This window comes from Pleurodeles waltl, chromosome 9, assembly GCF_031143425.1.
Source record: "Pleurodeles waltl isolate 20211129_DDA chromosome 9, aPleWal1.hap1.20221129, whole genome shotgun sequence".
Taxonomy (NCBI): Eukaryota; Metazoa; Chordata; class Amphibia; order Caudata; family Salamandridae; genus Pleurodeles; species Pleurodeles waltl.
The window spans coordinates 1,178,274,090-1,178,291,706 of NC_090448.1; the positions used below are offsets into that span (position 1 = coordinate 1,178,274,090).

At 49.7% G+C, this 17,617-nt stretch overlaps 1 protein-coding gene across 1 annotated transcript in view; it reads left to right on the top strand.

Annotated features, from left to right (window-relative positions):
- NPAS3 (neuronal PAS domain protein 3) overlaps positions 1–17,617 on the top strand; it is a 1,356,068-nt gene that overhangs the window by 1,114,578 nt on the left and 223,873 nt on the right. Inside the window, exon 5 of the mRNA XM_069209098.1 lies at positions 2,932–3,106. Coding sequence (XP_069065199.1) covers positions 2,932–3,106 — 175 coding nt within the window. The remainder of the gene's footprint in view (positions 1–2,931; positions 3,107–17,617) is intronic.

Consider the following 17,617-nt stretch of genomic DNA (forward strand, 5'->3'; position numbering starts at 1 on the left):
GAAAGGCCGCAGTCTGGGGGTCCTATGGAGATCTGTTTAACCGACTAGACCATGGATGCTCAAAGTAGGGCCGGGGGGCGCATGCGGCCCTCCTGACCTTTCATTGTGCCCCCTGGTGAAGGCAGCACCGGGCTGCTGTTCACTTGACAAAGCAGAAACATTCAGAAAGATGTGAAATGGACCAACAACCCAAAGGAAGTGGGGGTTCAAGCCAAAAATACAGCTGAAACCAAATCAGCAACCGCTACGGTTTGGAGGCACCTTGCAGCCCTAAGGTTACTGACTCTAGACGAACCACATGAGCCTGGGTTAAGATCTTTGTTGGCAGAGGTTCTGCTGGGTGTAATTTGGTGCAACGCTGCCCTCTTGTGGGCTCATTCAAGAAGCTCTGTTTGTATTTCAGGACACCCCCCAATATGGACAATTTACTGCTGTTTTTAGTATTCATGACACAGTAGGACCACTGCCTGCTCTGGAAAAATGTTCTCACAAACATTCACAAGGGAGAAGTGATCCCTTGGAGACCCCTTCTCCTTTGATAATGGGTTACCACCAATTTGAAATAGGTGGTAAACTGCGAATGATTTACGACTACATTTCGGTTGCAAAACATTCAAACACACAACTGTGATTCGGTATTAGGAAGGGACGCCCTAAACACGCCCCTTCCTAATACTGAATCACAAAGCCAAAGTGTGATTCGGTAACAGGTTTCCGAATCGCAGTTTGGCCTTGACACATACAAAAATGCTTTTCAGCAGTCGCAAACGACCGGATTCTGCGAATCAGACCTTTTGCGACTTCTAAAAGGCTTCTTACATCTCACCCTTTTTCCTTAATTTGTCAAAGGATTGCAGCTTCGGTATTCCTGAAATAGTAGTGACTGTGGTTAGAACACAGGACAATGAGGCAAGGTCTGATTACTTACCTGTAATGTGCATTGCTCTTACTTCAGCTCGTCACAGTCACTACATCTCACCCTCCGGCCCTCTGTAGAGCAGGAGCCAGGATGTGCCGGCCCCTTGTGGCACCCAGGGTGGGTGGGGCTTGCATTTGTAGGGTCCCCTGCTCTGTTACAGTCTCAGGGTGGCGGCCATCTCAAGCAGTGCTTGGAATGGAAATATAGAAGCGCATGTACTCGCTATTTAGAGTACCTGTTTGCTCCTGAAAAGTACTGATACTCATCCACTGCACCAGAAGTGCAGGTACCCTCCCCTTCAAATTAAAGTGCAGGTACTCAGTAGCAGACAGAACCTGCCCATTCGATGCACTGATCTCAGGCAGTAACGCCTGTGACGAGGATGGGAGGGAGTGAGAGTAATGAAGATTACCGGTCAGTAATCGGGCTGGTTACCAGCTTCTGGGGAGGGGTTTAGAGATTAGAAGCTGCTGTCGGGAGCAGAGAGTTAATTAGATTTCAGTGCAAACAATGAGGGTTTGTCTGAAAATCAACGAAAGAAGGTACTCAGAATGCACTAGCATGTTATGCACTGGAGCAGGTGGGGTTGGGTCCATTTTTGAGGGTAGATTGTCTGACAGTGTTCTGAGTTGCACTGATGGAAACTTCCAGATGCCTGCAGAGGCCCCAAGAGCAGTGACCACCACAGGAGGAGACAGGGCTGAAAGGGAAAGAACAGCAAAGAGTCAGACAATAGAAAGGGGAAGAGACAAAACAAGATAATGGGAAAGAAGGACAGACCTGGAGTGCACGAATAAACACCGTGGCGTACGTGCGCGCTCCCCTAAACACGCGTGTACGCGCGCACACAGAGCCTGAACTCCTCGGCTTCCGTTCGAGCTGCAGAATAAGAAACCACCTGCTGACAAACTCGTGTCATCTCGACCATGACCGCCAACTGTCCATGGATAAATATTCATGAACCAGTCAGTTCTGCATGTGTGAGAACAGGACTCAATCATTTATAAGGGGAGGGGGAGAGGCAGGACTCTCAGCACCCCTGGAGTCCGGGGACACGTGTCTCGATCCCAGCTTGGGAGGCAAAAGACCAACAGTAAGAGGCCTTTTCACGGAAGAACCTCTAAGCATTAGGTCCGGTCCCCGTAGTGTGCGTGTGTGTGTGCATGTATAACCCACCTGTGAGGTCCTCGTAGCGTGGGTATAGCCTGTCGGGCCTAGTCAAACACTATCCTTGTGAGGACCTGTACATCAGAAGGTCCGGTCCCCGTAGTGTGCATGTGTGTGTGGGCATGTATAACCCACCTGTGAGGTCCTCATAGCGTGGGTAAACCCTGTCGGGCCTAGTCAAACACTATCCTTGTGAGGACCTGTACATCAGAAGGTCCGGTCCCCCTAGTGTGCATGTGTGTGTGTGTGGGCATGTATAATCCCACCTGTGAGAACCGGATAAAAAGTGCGGTTATATTTGCCTCCGCTTTGGAAGGATGAAAGGTTTGCATTTTTAATCCTGACTTGCAGGTTGGAGAAGCGGTTCGCTCCCACATGTGCAATAACCAGAGGTTGAAGTGCATACAAATACTATGGGAACTCCCATGCTCAGGTGTGCAACGCTGAGGGTAAAAAAAAACAGTCCTGGACCAGCATGTTTTTTTAACAAAAGTATGGGAACTGTTACTGTAAAATTAGAGAAGTTTGGCGATGTTGCTGATAGATGCTGCTCACTTCAACCACTACAATAACCTGCTCTTCTAACTGGGATTTAGATTTCAATGGATGAGATATCTGTCACTGTTCTGATGGGGTAACACGTCCACTGAGTTCTAAATCAGGTCCTTACTGTTGGGGGTAATGCTTGCTGAAGTGTGCTGTTAGGGTGACTCCCCCCACCCCCCACCTTCATTGCTAGCAGGGCTGCTCTGGACTCTGTCCGCAGGCCAGATTGTGCGCGTGCGCCTGCCGACTGTACCTACCCGCCCCCATGGTAACACTGCCTTTCCCTCCTTTGTCCATAGGTAGAGCTAACAGGCAGCAGCGTCTTCGACTACGTGCACCCCGGAGACCACGTGGAGATGGCGGAGCAGCTGGGCATGAAACTTCCACCAGGGCGGGGCCTCCTGTCGCAGGGCGTGGCCGAGGACGGGGCCAGCTCCGCCTCTTCCTCCTCGCAGTCGGAGACGCCAGAACCAGGTGGGTGTGGAGGTGGGGAGGGGCGGATGGTTGGCGCAGTGGGGAGTGATGTCTGCTGGAGGGGTATCAAGTATGTTTGTGGCAGATTTTCTGTTTATTCGTTTACTTACTTTTTAAAAATGAACTGTGAGGGCTTGTAAATGTTCGAATGACTTCACCTCACCATTCATTATTTTAAGAATTCTTCTACACAAGTTTTTTGAAGATGGCGAATAAACTTTTTGACGCTGCCTATTTTTGATTCTGCACATTTAAGTTAACATATTTGACAAGTGTCAAAGTTTATCGATTTTCTTCAGTCAAGCTAGGTACTTCTGTGACACTAAATCCTAAATAACCTTGATAACAAGCTGTTATGGGACACTAAGTTCTCCTGTTTGCTCAAAACATTTTCCTTTTGCTGGAAAGAATCTTGCCAATTCTGTTTTTTAAGAGATTATGCCACAAATCCAAATGTAATTGTGAAAACATTGTTAATAGTTTGAGGAGCTACCTTGGACGCCATCTAGGGGTCACCAGGAGTCCCAGCTGGGACTCCTGTCTTCTGCCTTGAGACCCCTGGCCTCAGAGGTACCAATATCAGTCCCAGGGACACTGGGGCAGTCATCTCACGGACCCCCTGTAGGGCTCCACTCTTTGTTTTCTCTCGTTTTTTTCATCTCATTGTTTTTATTACACTAAAGGTGAAAAAAGAGTGGAGCCCTAACTGACGTCCATTTTGTATTACACTAATTGTGAATACAGTTTCTGTAATAAAAAATGGAGTACTATTAGCTGGAATATGACTTTTCCTAGCAGCTGGAGTATGTAAAAACATGGTTTTAAATGTATGTTTATGTGCTTGCAGGTGAGTGTGTGTTTACCTCAGAGAGAGAGAGTATGTGTAAATGTGTTTATGTGTATGCATGTGTGTGTGAGTGAAACTGAAGTTCAAAGGGCATGTGATGTCACTTCTGTTACTCCTGGCATGGTCGTCAATGGACATTCTTCGCTGCTATGCATTCGAAAACCCTGAACCTTTACATTACTGAGAGCTCTAAATTAAGCAGAATTTAGCTGCCACAAATGCTATATGAACTGTTCATCATCTACAGGAGCCGTGTGCCCCGTAAAAACATGCATGGTAGTAGTCAAATCATGGGGGCAGGTTTTCATCAAGGGTCACTAGGTGACATCATAGACCACCATCATGAACTTTGTGACTAGGGTGTCTGTCGAGCTTCACTCTAGTCTGTGATGTCAGTCAAGCGTCGCTCTCCTGTGACATCACTTGAGCTTCACTCTAGTCTGTGATTTCATTCAAGTGTCTCTGCCTGTGACATCACTTGAACTTCACTCTAGTCTGTGATGTCATTCAAGCGTCGCTCTCCGGTGACATCACTTGAGCTTCACTGTAGTCTATCACATCACTTAAGATTTACTGTCTGTCGTATACTAAGCGCGCGCTCTACTATGTGAGCTAATTCCCCTTCCCATGAAATGTAGATTTATATAGCACGGCTTATCACCCGTAACGGTCTCAAGGCGCTGGCCATGGGCGATGTCCTTGCGGCCTATCATTAAGCCTCTTCCAGAGCTCTTTATGAGTCTTTTCTAGAGCTCTTTTGGTTTCGTTGTCCTTGCGGCCAATACAGGAGGCTCTTCCAGGGCTCTCCTGGTTCAGTAGTCCTTGTGTCCTTTGATAACTCTCTTACAGAGCTCTTGATAATTCTCATCCAGAGCAATCCTGGTCTGTAGTTGATGTATTCTATTGACAAGTCTCTTCCAGAGCTCTCCTAGTATGTTAGTCATTGCAGCCTGTCGATGAGTTTCTTGCAGAGCTTTCCTGGTTCAATAGTCATTGCAGCCTGTCGATGAGTTTCTTCCAAAGCTCTCGTGATTTGGTAGTTCTTGTGACCTGTCGATGAGTTTCTTCCAGAGCTCTCCTGGTTCTTTAGTCCTTGCAGCCTGTTGATGAGTTTCTTCCAGAGCTCTCCTGGTTTGTTAGTCCTTGTGGCCGGTTGATGAGTCTACTCCAGTGCTCGCTTTGTCTGGTAGTCCTTGTGGCCTGTCAATGAGTCCCTTCTGGAGCTCTCTTGGTCTGGTTGTCCACCAGCCTGTTGATGAGTTTCTTCCAGAGGCCTCTTGGTTTGGCAGTTGTTGTGGCTTGTTGTTTAGTCTCTTCCAGAGCTCTCTTGATTCGGTAATCCTTGTGACCTGTTGACTAGTCTCTTCCAGAGTAGAGCTCTCTTGGTTCGTTAGTCCTTGCAGCCTGCCAATGAGTCTCTTCCAGAACTCTCTTGGTTTGTTAGTCCTTGCGGCGTCCTGATAAGTCTTTTCAAGAGCTCTCTTGGTCAGGTAGTCCTTGTGGCTTGTCAAGAAGTCTCTTCCACAGCTCTCTTGGCTTGTTAGTCCTTGAGGACTGTCAATGAGTCTCTTCTGGAGCTCTCTTGGTCTGGAGGTCCATTGAACTGTCAAGGAGGTTCTTCAAGAGGCCTCTTGGTTTGGCAGTCATGGTGGCTTGTTGTTTAGTCTCTTCCAGAGCTCTCTTGATTCGGTAGTCCTTGCAAGCTGTTGCGTAGCCTCCTCCAGAGCAGAACTCTCCTCGTTCGTTAGTCCTTGTGGCCTGTCGATAAGTCTCTTCCACAGCTCTCTTGGTTTGTTAGTCCTTGTGGCCTGTAGATTAGTCTTTTCCAGAGGCCTCTTGGTTTGCTAGTCATTGTGGCTTGTAGTTTAGTCTCTTCCAGAGCTCCCTTGATTCGGTAGTCCTTGTGACCCATTGAGTAGTCTCTTCCAGAGCTCTCCTGGTTCCTTAGTCCTGGCGGCTTGCCAATGAGTCTCTTCCGTAGCTCTCTTGGTTCAGTAGTGCGTGCAGCCTCTTAATGAGTCTCTCTTCGGAGCTCTCTTGGTTCAGTAGTGTTTGCGGCCTCTTGATGAGTCTCTTCCAGAGCTCTCTAGGCTCAGTAGTGCTTGCGGCCTCTTGATGAGTCTCTTCCAGAGCTCTCTAGGTTCAGTAGTGCATGCAGCCTCTTAATGAGTCTCTCTTCGGAGCTCTCTTGGTTCAGTAGTGCTTGCGGCCTCTTAATGAGTCTCTCTTCCGGAGCTCTCTTGGTTCAGCAGTGCTTGCGGCCTCTTGACGAGTCTCTTCCAGAGCTCTCTTGGTTCAGTAGTGCTTGCAGCCTCTTGACAAGTCTCTTCCAGAGCTCTCTTGGTTCAGTAGTGCGTGCAGCCTCTTAAATGAGTCTCTCTTCGGAGCTCTCTAGGTTCAGTAGTGCGTGCAGCCTCTTAATGAGTCTCTCTTCGGAGCTCTCTTGGTTCAGTAGTGCTTGCGGCCTCTTGACGAGTCTCTTCCAGAGCTCTCTTGGTTCAGTAGTGCTTGTGGCCTCTTAATGAGTCTCTCTTCCGGAGCTTTCTTGGTTCAGTGGTGCTTGCGGCCTCTTGACGAGTCTCTTCCAGAGCTCTCTTGGATCAGTAGTGCTTGCAGCCTCTTGACAAGTCTCTTCCAGAGCTCTCTAGGTTCAGTAGTGCTTGCGGCCTCTTGACGAGTCTCTTCCAGAGCTCTCTTGGTTCAGTAGTGCTTGCGGCCTCTTGACAAGTCTCTTCCGGAGCTCTCTTGGTTCAGTAGTGCTTGCGGCCTCTTGACGAGTCTCTTCCAGAGCTCTCCTGGTTTAGTAGTGCTTGCAGCCTCTTGACAAGTCTCTTCCAGAGCTCTCTAGGTTCAGTAGTGCGTGCAGCCTCTTAAATGAGTCTCTCTTCGGAGCTCTCTTGGTTCAGTAGTGCTTGCAGCCTCTTAATGAATCTCTCCTCGGAGCTCTCTTGTTTCAGTAGTGCTTGCGGCCTCTTGACGAGTCTCTTCCAGAGCTCTCTTAGTTCAGTAGTGCTTGCGGCCTCTTGACGAGTCTCTTCCGGAGCTCTCTAGGTTCAGTAGTGCGTGCAGCCTCTTAAATGAGTCTCTCTTCGGAGCTCTCTAGGTTCAGTAGTGCGTGCAGCCTCTTAATGAGTCTCTCTTCCGGAGCTCTCTTGGTTCAGTAGTGCTTGCGGCCTCTTGACGAGTCTCTTCCAGAGCTCTCTAGGTTCAGTAGTGCGTGCAGCCTCTTAATGAGTCTCTCTTCGGAGCTCTCTTGGTTCAGTAGTGCTTGCGGCCTCTTGACGAGTCTCTTTCGGAGCTCTCTTGGTTCAGTAGTGCTTGCGGCCTCTTGACGAGTCTCTTCCGGAGCTCTCTTGGTTCAGTAGTGCTTGCGGCCTCTTGACGAGTCTCTTCCAGAGCTCTCCTGGTTCGGTAGTCCTTGTGGCCTGTCGAAAAAGTCTCTCCAGAGCTCTCCTGGTTCTGTAGTCCTTGCGGCCAGTCAATGAGTGTCTTTTGAAGCCCAGTGTGATAAATGTTGCATCATCAAGGCTCTACTCACTCTGAAGCAGCAGGATTTTCTTCTGATAAGCAGAGCTTGAGGTTTACATCCTTGACCACAGCTTGGACTTGATACACTTGGGAGTGAGTAGATACGCTGAGGCCCCATTCCATAGGCTTTGAGGCCAGTCGAATAGACCTCATCGGGGCTCTGCTTTCCCAACACCGAAATCTCAGTGCAGGCTCCGTTCACCTAGAGGAACTTCAGAGAAGGCATCTACTCCAGTCCTGGGCAGTGGGAAGGTGCTGGATAGTATCAAGAACACAAAGCATCTCTGCCATTAACTGCGGGAAGATCAGACATTTCAAAAACTGCTGCGGGCATCATCTTTGCAAATATATTACGTAGCATGGAGGTGGCAACCACTCCAACCTCCAGTCTGTAGCTTCAGGGAGATGCCACACAACTTAAAAGAAAACACCACTTAACATTATATTCACTGGAGAAGCTCCACGGAGGAGAAAACCTCTCCAACCTTCGGGGTAGGAAGATGGTACAAATCATGGGTGACAGGAACCATCCTGAACATTGACTTGAAGACGATGTGAAATTGTGGGAGGAAACACCACAGCAGCCATCATCTCCAAGAATCTTGAATGGACCATCGAGACGATGACCACTCCAGATCCTTGCTGTAAGAAGATGCCAAAAATCTCGGAGGTGACAGCTACCTCAGTGTTAAGTTTTGGAAATAACCTACACATCTCAGAGGGGACAACCATCAAGCATAGGTGCTGGAAGCTGGGGTGCTGGGCTGGGGCTGCAGCACCCCCAGAAATAATCATGCTGGAGTTTAGAAGCTAAATGAGAAATAAAGATTCCTTTTTAATGCTGTTTATATCTTGTCACATTTGCTGTGTGTCCAAAGACAAAGGTCAAATGTCAGGCTATGTCTTCTTACAAATTGCTGCTTATTCTGAAACTGGAGTATGGTGTTATTTCTCTGAAGACAGAGTGAGAGTATTTTGTAAAAGTGACCAAGGTGACAGTGCTGCTGGGGTGCAGGAAGCCAATGGAAAGGCCGTAGGATGTCAGTTGTTTTCTTACACACAACAATATTAGTAAATAAGCTATACACATATTTCAAATTCTATCAGCAATTAGGAAAGCACAAGTGACGCACTCTTTTTGTAATTCTGATGTGTGATTGCAACAAACTTTTTAGTTGGATCAAAACGATCCAAGACGCTTTACTTGGTGACGTGTAAATGATAAAATGCACTAAAATCTGTTTTCCACAAATTACCATTTTTACGCTTTATAGTTTTACCTATGCAAATTTAGTGGCCATTTCAACTGCTAATGATAGTGCACTACCTCACCAGTGCTCCCAAATGCACCATCCGTTACATACCACACCCTTACCACTTCTCTGCTGATTGGGCATGGCACATTGGCTACACTTGTGTTTTTTTGCATGCCACTTGTACTTTTCTACTCATTATGGCTTCGAAGTAATAACATTATTGGCACCCCCTCTCCCCACAAAAAGGTACCCCCGGCATCTAGGCGTCTCTTTAGAGGATGAGGAGGAGGATGAAAGTCACAGGCCAGTGACGAATGAATGGGTGTACCCCTAGGGGACCATGGAGTAACAGGCTGGGGCCACAATTCTCCAGTAACATGTCATTCCTCTCCCGACTTTCACCCCCAAGTCCGTGCACATGTCCCTGGTGTGGGCAGGGCCTCCTGGTGTGGGTGGATCCTCCTGGTGCGGGTGTGGCCTCGTGGTGTGGGTGGGGCCTCCTTGTGTGGGCTGGGCCTTCTGGTGTGGGTGGGGTCTCCTGGTGTGGGAAGGGCCTTCTGGTATGGGTGGGTCCTTCTGGTGTGGGCGGGGCCTCCTGGTGTGGGTGTGGCCTCCTGGTGTGGGCGGGGCCTTCTGGTATGGGTGGGCCTCCTGGTGTGGTTGGGGCCTCCTGGCGTGTGGGGGGCCTCCTGGTTTCATTTTGCAGAACACACTGAAAGAATTTAGGACTATAAACAGTATCCTTAGTGCCACGTATTTCCATTAATTTACCCAGGGGTGTAGATTCAGAGGGGTGGGGGTATGTTTGGGGTTTTACACTCCCCTTATAAATGTACTTTGTGATAAATAGTTGGTTTGCTTTCAATTAGGTACAGTGAAGTGTCTGTCGGATTTCACCAGGAATTGTTACACACACAGACAAAAAGACACGCACTCTCCGTCTCTGTTTGAATTAGACTTAAAAATGTTGGTTAATTAACAAAATAACGTGTTTCTCCCACTTCCTACCAATGACTTTTTCTCCCTTTCCACTGCCCCTTACACCTCTCTCATACTCTCTGCTCGTCTTATAAAAATATAATGTATTTTAACATTATGTGCCAGTGCGATTGTTGGGAAGTCTGAAGTTCACACCATGGATGTCATTTAGGGGTCGCCAGGGGTCCCAGATGAGACCCCTGGCTTCAGAGGTGCCAACATCAGTGCCAGGAACACATTGGCAGTGGCCCTCATTTTTCTGATTATACTAGTAGTAAATCACGTTTCAATATTCCCTATTAGTTTAATAAAAATACAATTAGCTGGACCGTGCCCTCCCCGGCAGCCAGTGAAACATGCTTTTAAATGCTTGTTGTGTGTGCTTCAGGGTGTGTGTGTGCGTGAGAGACAGTGTGTGTAAGTGTGAATGTGTTTATGTGTAAGCATGTGTGTGAGTGACATTGAAGGTTAAAGAGCGTGTGATGTCACTTCCGTTACCCCTGGCATTTTGGTGAATTGACGCTCATGGCTCACACCCCCCATGCCGCTCCCCTGAAATTACCCTTTCCACCTACTGAATTTAATGAGGATAGTTGTGAAGAGCCAGAGGGAGGGAAAAGGGGGGGGTAGACACCTCCTGCCCCTCTGGCACCCCCAGAGATCGCCCCTCCCCCACTCATTGCCACTCCAGCCCTGTCTTCGCGCCCTGGGCACGCACACCCCTCCCCCCCCCCGCCCCCAACCCCCCCTTGCATTATGCTGGCACGGCGATAATTTAAGTATTAGACGAAAATCCATTTATAAATTAAACAAAATGCTCGGATACCCATCGGCCCCGACTTCATCAAACTGTTCAAACAGGATGAGATTGGGCGGCCGCGCAGGCCCCCGGGGGGGCGGTGATTCCAGCGCCAGACATTTATTGTCTTGTGACGGGAGGCCTTTCAATCCATGCCCCTCCACATATCTGGGGGGGTCCTCTTCTGACCCCCTCTCTTCCTTCTTGTGTGGGGGTATTCATCTATCGTCACGCCCCCACCCCTCCTCCTGGGGTACCTTGGTCGGCTGCGGGGCCACCGGACACCCTCCATCCACGAGGCCAAAGGCTGGGGGGGGGGGGCTTCTGCCTTCCCTAAAGGTTGGTCTGCACAGATCTGTCAGGTCCTAGGAGGAAGATTAGGTTCACAGTCGTAGACAGAGACTCAATCCTAACAAGACACTCACTCCTGACTCACTACTAGCAGATGCTGCCACTGATTGTGGGTCGTAAGTTGAAGGAAAAAGTTCCTGTTCAGTTGCCACGAGGTCAGTCCCGTCCCCACCCCCCACTCTCAGCAGTGCCTTCTCCCTAGTTATCAGGTCAGCACCCACCCCCTCCACCCCTACCCCCCAGTAGTTCCTGCTCTCTTGTTAGCAGGTCAGACTCTACCCTCAGTAGTCCATGCTCTCTTCTTAGTCGGTCAGTCTCCATCCTCAGCAGTTCCTGATCTCTTCTTATCAGGTCAGTTTCCCTCTCAGCAGGTCCTGTTCTTTTGTTATCAGGGCAATCTCCCACTTCAGCAGTTCCTGCTCTCCTTCAGAGGGGTTGTCTCTCCCCTCAGCAGTTCCTGCTTTCTTTTTATCAGTTCTGACTTTCCCTGCAGCAGTTCCTTTTCTCCTTTTAGTTCAGTCTATTCCACAGCAGTTCATGCTCTGTTGTTAGCAGTTCAGTCTCTCCTTCAGCAGCCATGCTCTCCTGTTAGCAGTTCAGTCTCTCCTTCATCAGCCATGCTCTCCTGTTAGCAGTTCAGTCTCTCCCCTCAGCAGTTATTGTTTTTTTAGCAGCTCACTCTCTCCCCTCAGCAGTTACTGCTCTTCTCTTAGCAGCTCTAGTCCCTCCCCTCAGCAGTGTCTACTCTTCTTCAGAGGTTTTCTGTCCCCCCTCAGCAGTGCCTGCTCTCCTTCAGAGGTTTTGTGTCCCCCCTCAGCAGTTCCTGCTCCCCTTCAGAGGGTTTGTGTCCCCCTTCAGCAGTTCTGCTCTCCTTCAGAGGTTTTGTGTCCCCCCCCCCTCAGCAGTTCTGCTCTCCTTCAGAGAGTTTGTCTCTCCCCTCAGCAGTTCTTGTTTTTTTAGCAGCTCACTCTCTCCCCTCAGCAGTTACTGCTCTCCTCTTAGCAGCTCTAGTCTCGCACTTCAGCAGTGCCTGCTCTCCTTCACAGGGGTTTGTCTCTCCCCTCAGCAGCTGTAGTCTCTCCCCTCAGCAGTTCTGCTCTCCTTCAGAGGTTTTCTGTCCCCCCTCAGCAGTTCTGCTCTCCTTCAGAGAGTTTGTCTCTCCCCTCAGCAGCTCTGCTCTCCTTCAGAGGGTTTGTGCCCCCCCCCCCCCCCAGCAGTGCCTGCTCTCCTTCAGGGGGCTTGTGTCCCCCCTCAGCAGTTCTGCTCTCCTTCAGAGGTTTTGTGTCCCCCCTCAGCAGTTCTGCTCTCCTTCCGAGAGTTTGTCTCTCCCCTCAGCAGCTCTAGTCTCTCCTCTCAGCAGTTCTGCTCTCCTTCAGAGGTTTTGTGTCCGTCCCCCCCAGCAGTTCTGCTCTCCTTCAGAGGCTTTGTGTCCCCCCTCAGCAGTTCTGCTCTCCTTCAGAGAGTTTGTGTCCCCCCTCAGCAGCACTAGTCTCTCTCCTCAGCAGTTCTGCTCTTCTTCAGAGGTTTTGTGTCCCCCCTCAGCAGTTCTGCTTCCCTTCAGAGGGTTTGTCTCTCCTCTCTGCAGCTCTAGTCTCGCCCCTCAGCAGTTCTGCTCTCCTTCAGAGGGGTTTGTCTCTCCCCTCAGCAGTTCTGCTCCCCTTCAGAGGGTTTGTGTCCCCCCTCAGCAGTGCCTGCTCTCCTTCAGGGGGCTTGTGTCACCCCTCAGCAGTCCTGCTCTCCTTCAGAGGGTTTGTCTCTCCTCTCAGCAGCACTAGTCTCTCCCCTCAGCAGGTCTGCTCTCCTTCCGAGAGTTTGACTCTCCCCTCAGCAGCTCTATTCTCTCCCCTCAGCAGTGCCTGCTCTCCTTCAGAGGGTTTGTCTCTCCCCTCAGCAGTCCTGCTCTCCTTCAGAGGGTTTGTCTCTCCTCTCAGCAGCACTAGTCTCTCCCCTCAGCAGGTCTGCTCTCCTTCCGAGAGTTTGACTCTCCCCTCAGCAGCTCTATTCTCTCCCCTCAGCAGTGCCTGCTCTCCTTCAGGGGGCTTGTGTCACCCCTCAGCAGTTCCCACCCCCCCAGCAGCGGCTTAGACTATGAGCTGAACTCATCGCTGCAGAATGATTGTTTGTCTTTTTGCAGAGATCTCTCCCTGAGAGCTCAGTCCTGCCCCAGGACACGGAATGTGAATAATCACAGCGCGGATCCGCCGAAGCGCCGAGCCCACTCGGCAGTAAACAGTTTTCATTGCTGCCTTAATGACATGGTGTTTACTACAATTATTTTTATGGGCACCAGTTTTCATCAACACAGCTACCATAAATATTCAGTGTTTATCAAGAGGAGCCGTTTAATCTGAAACAAACGTGCAAATTCCTATTTTAATGTCTCTGTCACCAATTAGCGAGGAATCATCGCCCGGGTCACGAGGCGCCCGGATGCTGCGGCTTTGAGTCGTTATGTGCACTTTGGTTCCATTGTTACTTGGAAAGTGGAAACCCCAGGGGTACAGAGACACTTCGACGGTCTGTGTCAGACTCCCAATCACTGGTTATTTCATGGACTTCCGAATTGTAGGGTGGAAACACCCTGGTGCCCTAGCCACGAGCCGCCCGCTCCTCCTTTCATCATTCGGGGGGACTCCGCATGTTTCCTGCCCAGGTGACTCACGCGAGGAGCCCTCAGGCAGGTGCGCAGCGTCATGCTTCTGTCCCTCCCAACCCCTGGGGTGAGAGCACCCCCACCTCCAAGAATGGTACTCCTTTTAACATGGGTGGCTAACATTCCTGTACCGAGCTCCTGCTGCAACCAGTGCTGACAGCTGATCTGTAGTTATGGAGTACAGACCTCTTTACCGACACCCCAAAGGGGCGAGGCTGCATCCTGGCACTCCCTCATACAGTGTGTGTACTTTGTCAAGACTTGACCCCGTCCCCCCTAAATCTGAGTGGTGCTTCTCAGTAGAGCACGCACACACGAGTGGTGAAGTACCCCTAGTTTGTAGGGAGGGTCATGTGAAGAGGGGTTGAACGCAGGGCTTAATTTGTAAATAAAAATGGGCCGGTTCCCTCAGCACTCCTGTTAAACACGCAGCTGCTGCAATTAAATGTGGGAGCACCGAATACTGAGGCAGTAATCCTGAAGGCATCTCAGGCCTCTTTAATCCACTTACAGCCACTCCCTGCCCCTTCAGCTCACTCTTGCAGGTTTCTGCTTTTCCCCTTTGTGTCGCTTTCTCGTTTTTCTCATCCTCCGTCTTTCCCATATGTGTCTTTTGCTCACAGTAAATGTTTGCGGCAGAAAATTAACTGCCGGGCCTAAAAAATAAGTGCCCCGCACCGGAAACCACGGCTCAAATTAAGCACTGGTGTAAGGCTGCCTACTCTGCCTCCCCCAAACAAGTGGGTTTGTCTAACTTTACAGTCATAGCCTTTTCAGTCAAGTAGATTTTTTTCCGGCCGCCCTCCCTTGGTCCAGCCGGTCACCCTGCGGCCTGAGAGGGGCCACCTGGCCCATGGCCTGTGGTGGGTATGTAGGCCACATGAGCATGCACAGCTTCTGCAGAAAGCATTAATCCTTTAACGCAGAGTCAACAGACATCCTAAGGCCACCCTGCCCTGTGTGGATGGTCCTGGCACTTGCCGCCTCATGTGCGGGGATGTAAGAGTAGCCCTATGCTGCACAGAGCGAGTAACCACTAAACCTGGTGGGTCTGTATTCACCTTTGATGTATTGCACGCCAAATAACCTCCTGAACATCAAAGAATAACATTTCTATCTCCTGTTACTAAAGAAGTTGAACCGAATGGACCATCTTTTTATGGTCTGACTTAACAGCACAGAAATTGCCAGACAATTATGCGAGCATCACTAGAGAGGGGCTTTGGCTCCACTCCCAAGTTTGGAACCAGGAACAAATTTTTTCATTGGGCAAAATGTATGTTCTTCCACAAAAAAGTGCTTGCCCATGATGCAGCTGTGATCACTAGGTCGCAGCCTACCAAACAGCGCAGCTGTCTGGTTTGGTAAAGACATCTTGGGTGCTTTCAGAAAGGTGACCTAGCAAAGCATTCCACTCATTGATTATCAATGCCTTTGTGGTTTATAATTCACACTTTCTGGCTTTACATTTTCTGGCTTTATTTGCTTTAGGCTCTCCAGGTTCAGTTCATCCCTCCAGTTGTGTTTTCTGTATCCTTCCATAAACTCACTTTCTATTCACAGGCCTTTAAGTCTTGTTCTTATCTCATTACATTCACTGCACATTCAGGAGCTCAAATGTCAGACACTGTCTTCCTAGGGTACTTGTGTACTTTTCTTTCACTGACTTCAAAGTGAGAGGATTTATGGGACAATCTTGCTGGATACTGGAGGTAGGAAAGAGTTTTTTCTAGCATACAACAACATAAAATATCAGGAATATGAGCGCACAAACAAAGCAAATTTTTTGTTATTTTTGAAGTGTGTTGGAAACAAATACTTTAATATGATCAAAATGATTCATTAAACTAGGCGATACAATATCCACACATTTTAGTCTGTGCACTGTATAGTTTTATTAGTAAAGCTGTATGTCTGTGCAGATGTAATGGTCATTTCAATTGAAAATGTGTTGTCTGTAATGGCAATGCACTACCACACCAAGAATACTCTGATCTGTGCCACTCCAATACACTCTGCACCACTCCACTGGATGCCACTGCACTCTCTGCCACTTCACGCCTCTCTCTACCCTCTACCACTGTACCATATGCCAGTGCGCTCTTCACTACTCTACACCACTGCAGTCTTCACCACTGCACTCTGCACTGCTCCAGTCTAGGCCACACCAATCTGCTGTGCACAACTGCCCTCTACGCCACTGCTGTCTATACCACTTCACGCCTCTCTCTACCCTCTACCACTGTACTATATGCCAGTGCACTCTTCACTACTCTACACCACTGCAGTCTTCACCACTGCACTCTGCACCACTCCAGTCTAGGCCAGACCAGTCTACTCTGCACAACTCCACTCTATGCCACTGCACTCTACGTCACTCTGTAACACTGAAGTCTATGTCACTGCACTCCATACCAGTACACTCTACACCAATGCACTTTACTCTGTAACACTCAACTCTACGCCCCAGCACACTACCCCAATCCACTGCATGCCACTCTAATCTACTTGTAGTGGCACCACTGCAGTCTATGCCAATGCACTCAATGCCACTGTACTCTACAACACTCTGTGCCAATGCACTCTAGCAGTCCAGTGAACTCTCTGTCCACACTGTGCTGCTCCAATACACAAAACACTCTGCCACTTCACTCTACGCCACTCTATTCCGCTATTCGCCATTCCACTCTACGACACTGCGCCACTCTCCTCTACACAACTAACTTTTACCCGTGCTGAGCAGCAGCCATGCGGCTAAAGCACATTGCCAATAGCTCTTGCAAAAGCGAATCCTATTGGCTTTGCCAATGCTTGCTTTATGTATGCAGCTGCCTAAGCTTGAATTTTCAGGGGCCCACACTTGAGATGGGAATGCTTAGATAATTCATTTAAAGCCAGACCTATTGGCACTGCCCAGGCTTGTTACTCCAGGAAAAGGGTATGAGGGTGCAGCTAGGGGGGCCTGATGAAGCAATTCCCACAGATAAAGGAGGCCCCTTTGGGATGAGAAGGCCCTGAGGTGTCATCACAAGCACATGAGATGCCAAGCACAGGAAAAGAAGTACCATGCGGGCACAAGGTGGCAGACAAACTCATCCCTGGGTCTCATGCTACCCGGGTCGGTCCCACCCTTTTAGAATAGTGGGGGACTCCGCCACCCGCGCCCACCTTGACTCGTGCCCTGGAATCTGAGGGCTGGTGATAGTTTGAATTACTTAAGTACAAATGGGAAATGACGTCATTCACTCGGATTGTTGCACAGCAAAGGGGAGTGAACTCTACAGCGCTCATGCACACGAGCTGCCCGGGGCGAGGAGCATTGCCATCATGCACAGGCCTTGACATACTGTTCACGTCACTGATGAGCGGGATCGCGTGGGGGTTGTTATCCATCTTACACAGTTCCTGCTCCCAGTAGTGCTCTGGTAGTGACCAGAACACAAGCAGAGCAGACTCCAGGTGTGAGCAGAGGGGGCAGGGCCCAGGCTCATCCTTAGTCCGGAAGTCTCACAACTCCTGCACCCCCTTCTCACCGCCTCCCACTTCACGTCTGCACCTGCTACGTTATCTGCAGGAAATGCACTCAGTTCAGGGTTCTGCAGGGTCCTGTCCTTAGGCACAGTCATGCAGTAAAATCTTCTCCCAGGTGACAACCATGCAGTGGGCTCTCCCTGGAAACAGCCCTGCAGTTTGTTCCTTCTCGTGACATCCGTGCAGTAGGCTCTCCCTGGTGACACCTGTGCTTTAGATCCTCCCTGGTGACAATCATTGCCTGGGCTCTCCCTGGTGACAGCCCTGCAGCTTCTTCTCCCTGGTGACACTCATGCTGTAGGTTCTCCCCGAGGACAGCTGTGCAGTTTGTTCCTTCTGGTGACATCTGTGCAGTAGATTCTCCCTGGTGACAGTCATGCTGTAGGTTCTCCCTGGTGACAGCTGTGCAGCTTCTTCTTCCTGGTGACAGCCATGCACTAGGCTCTCCCTGGTGACAGCTGTGCCGTAGGTTCTCCCTGGTGACAGCCATGCACTAGGCTCTCCCTGGTGACAGCCATGCAGCTTCTTCTTCCTGGTGACAGCCGTGCAGTAGATTCTCCCTGGTGAC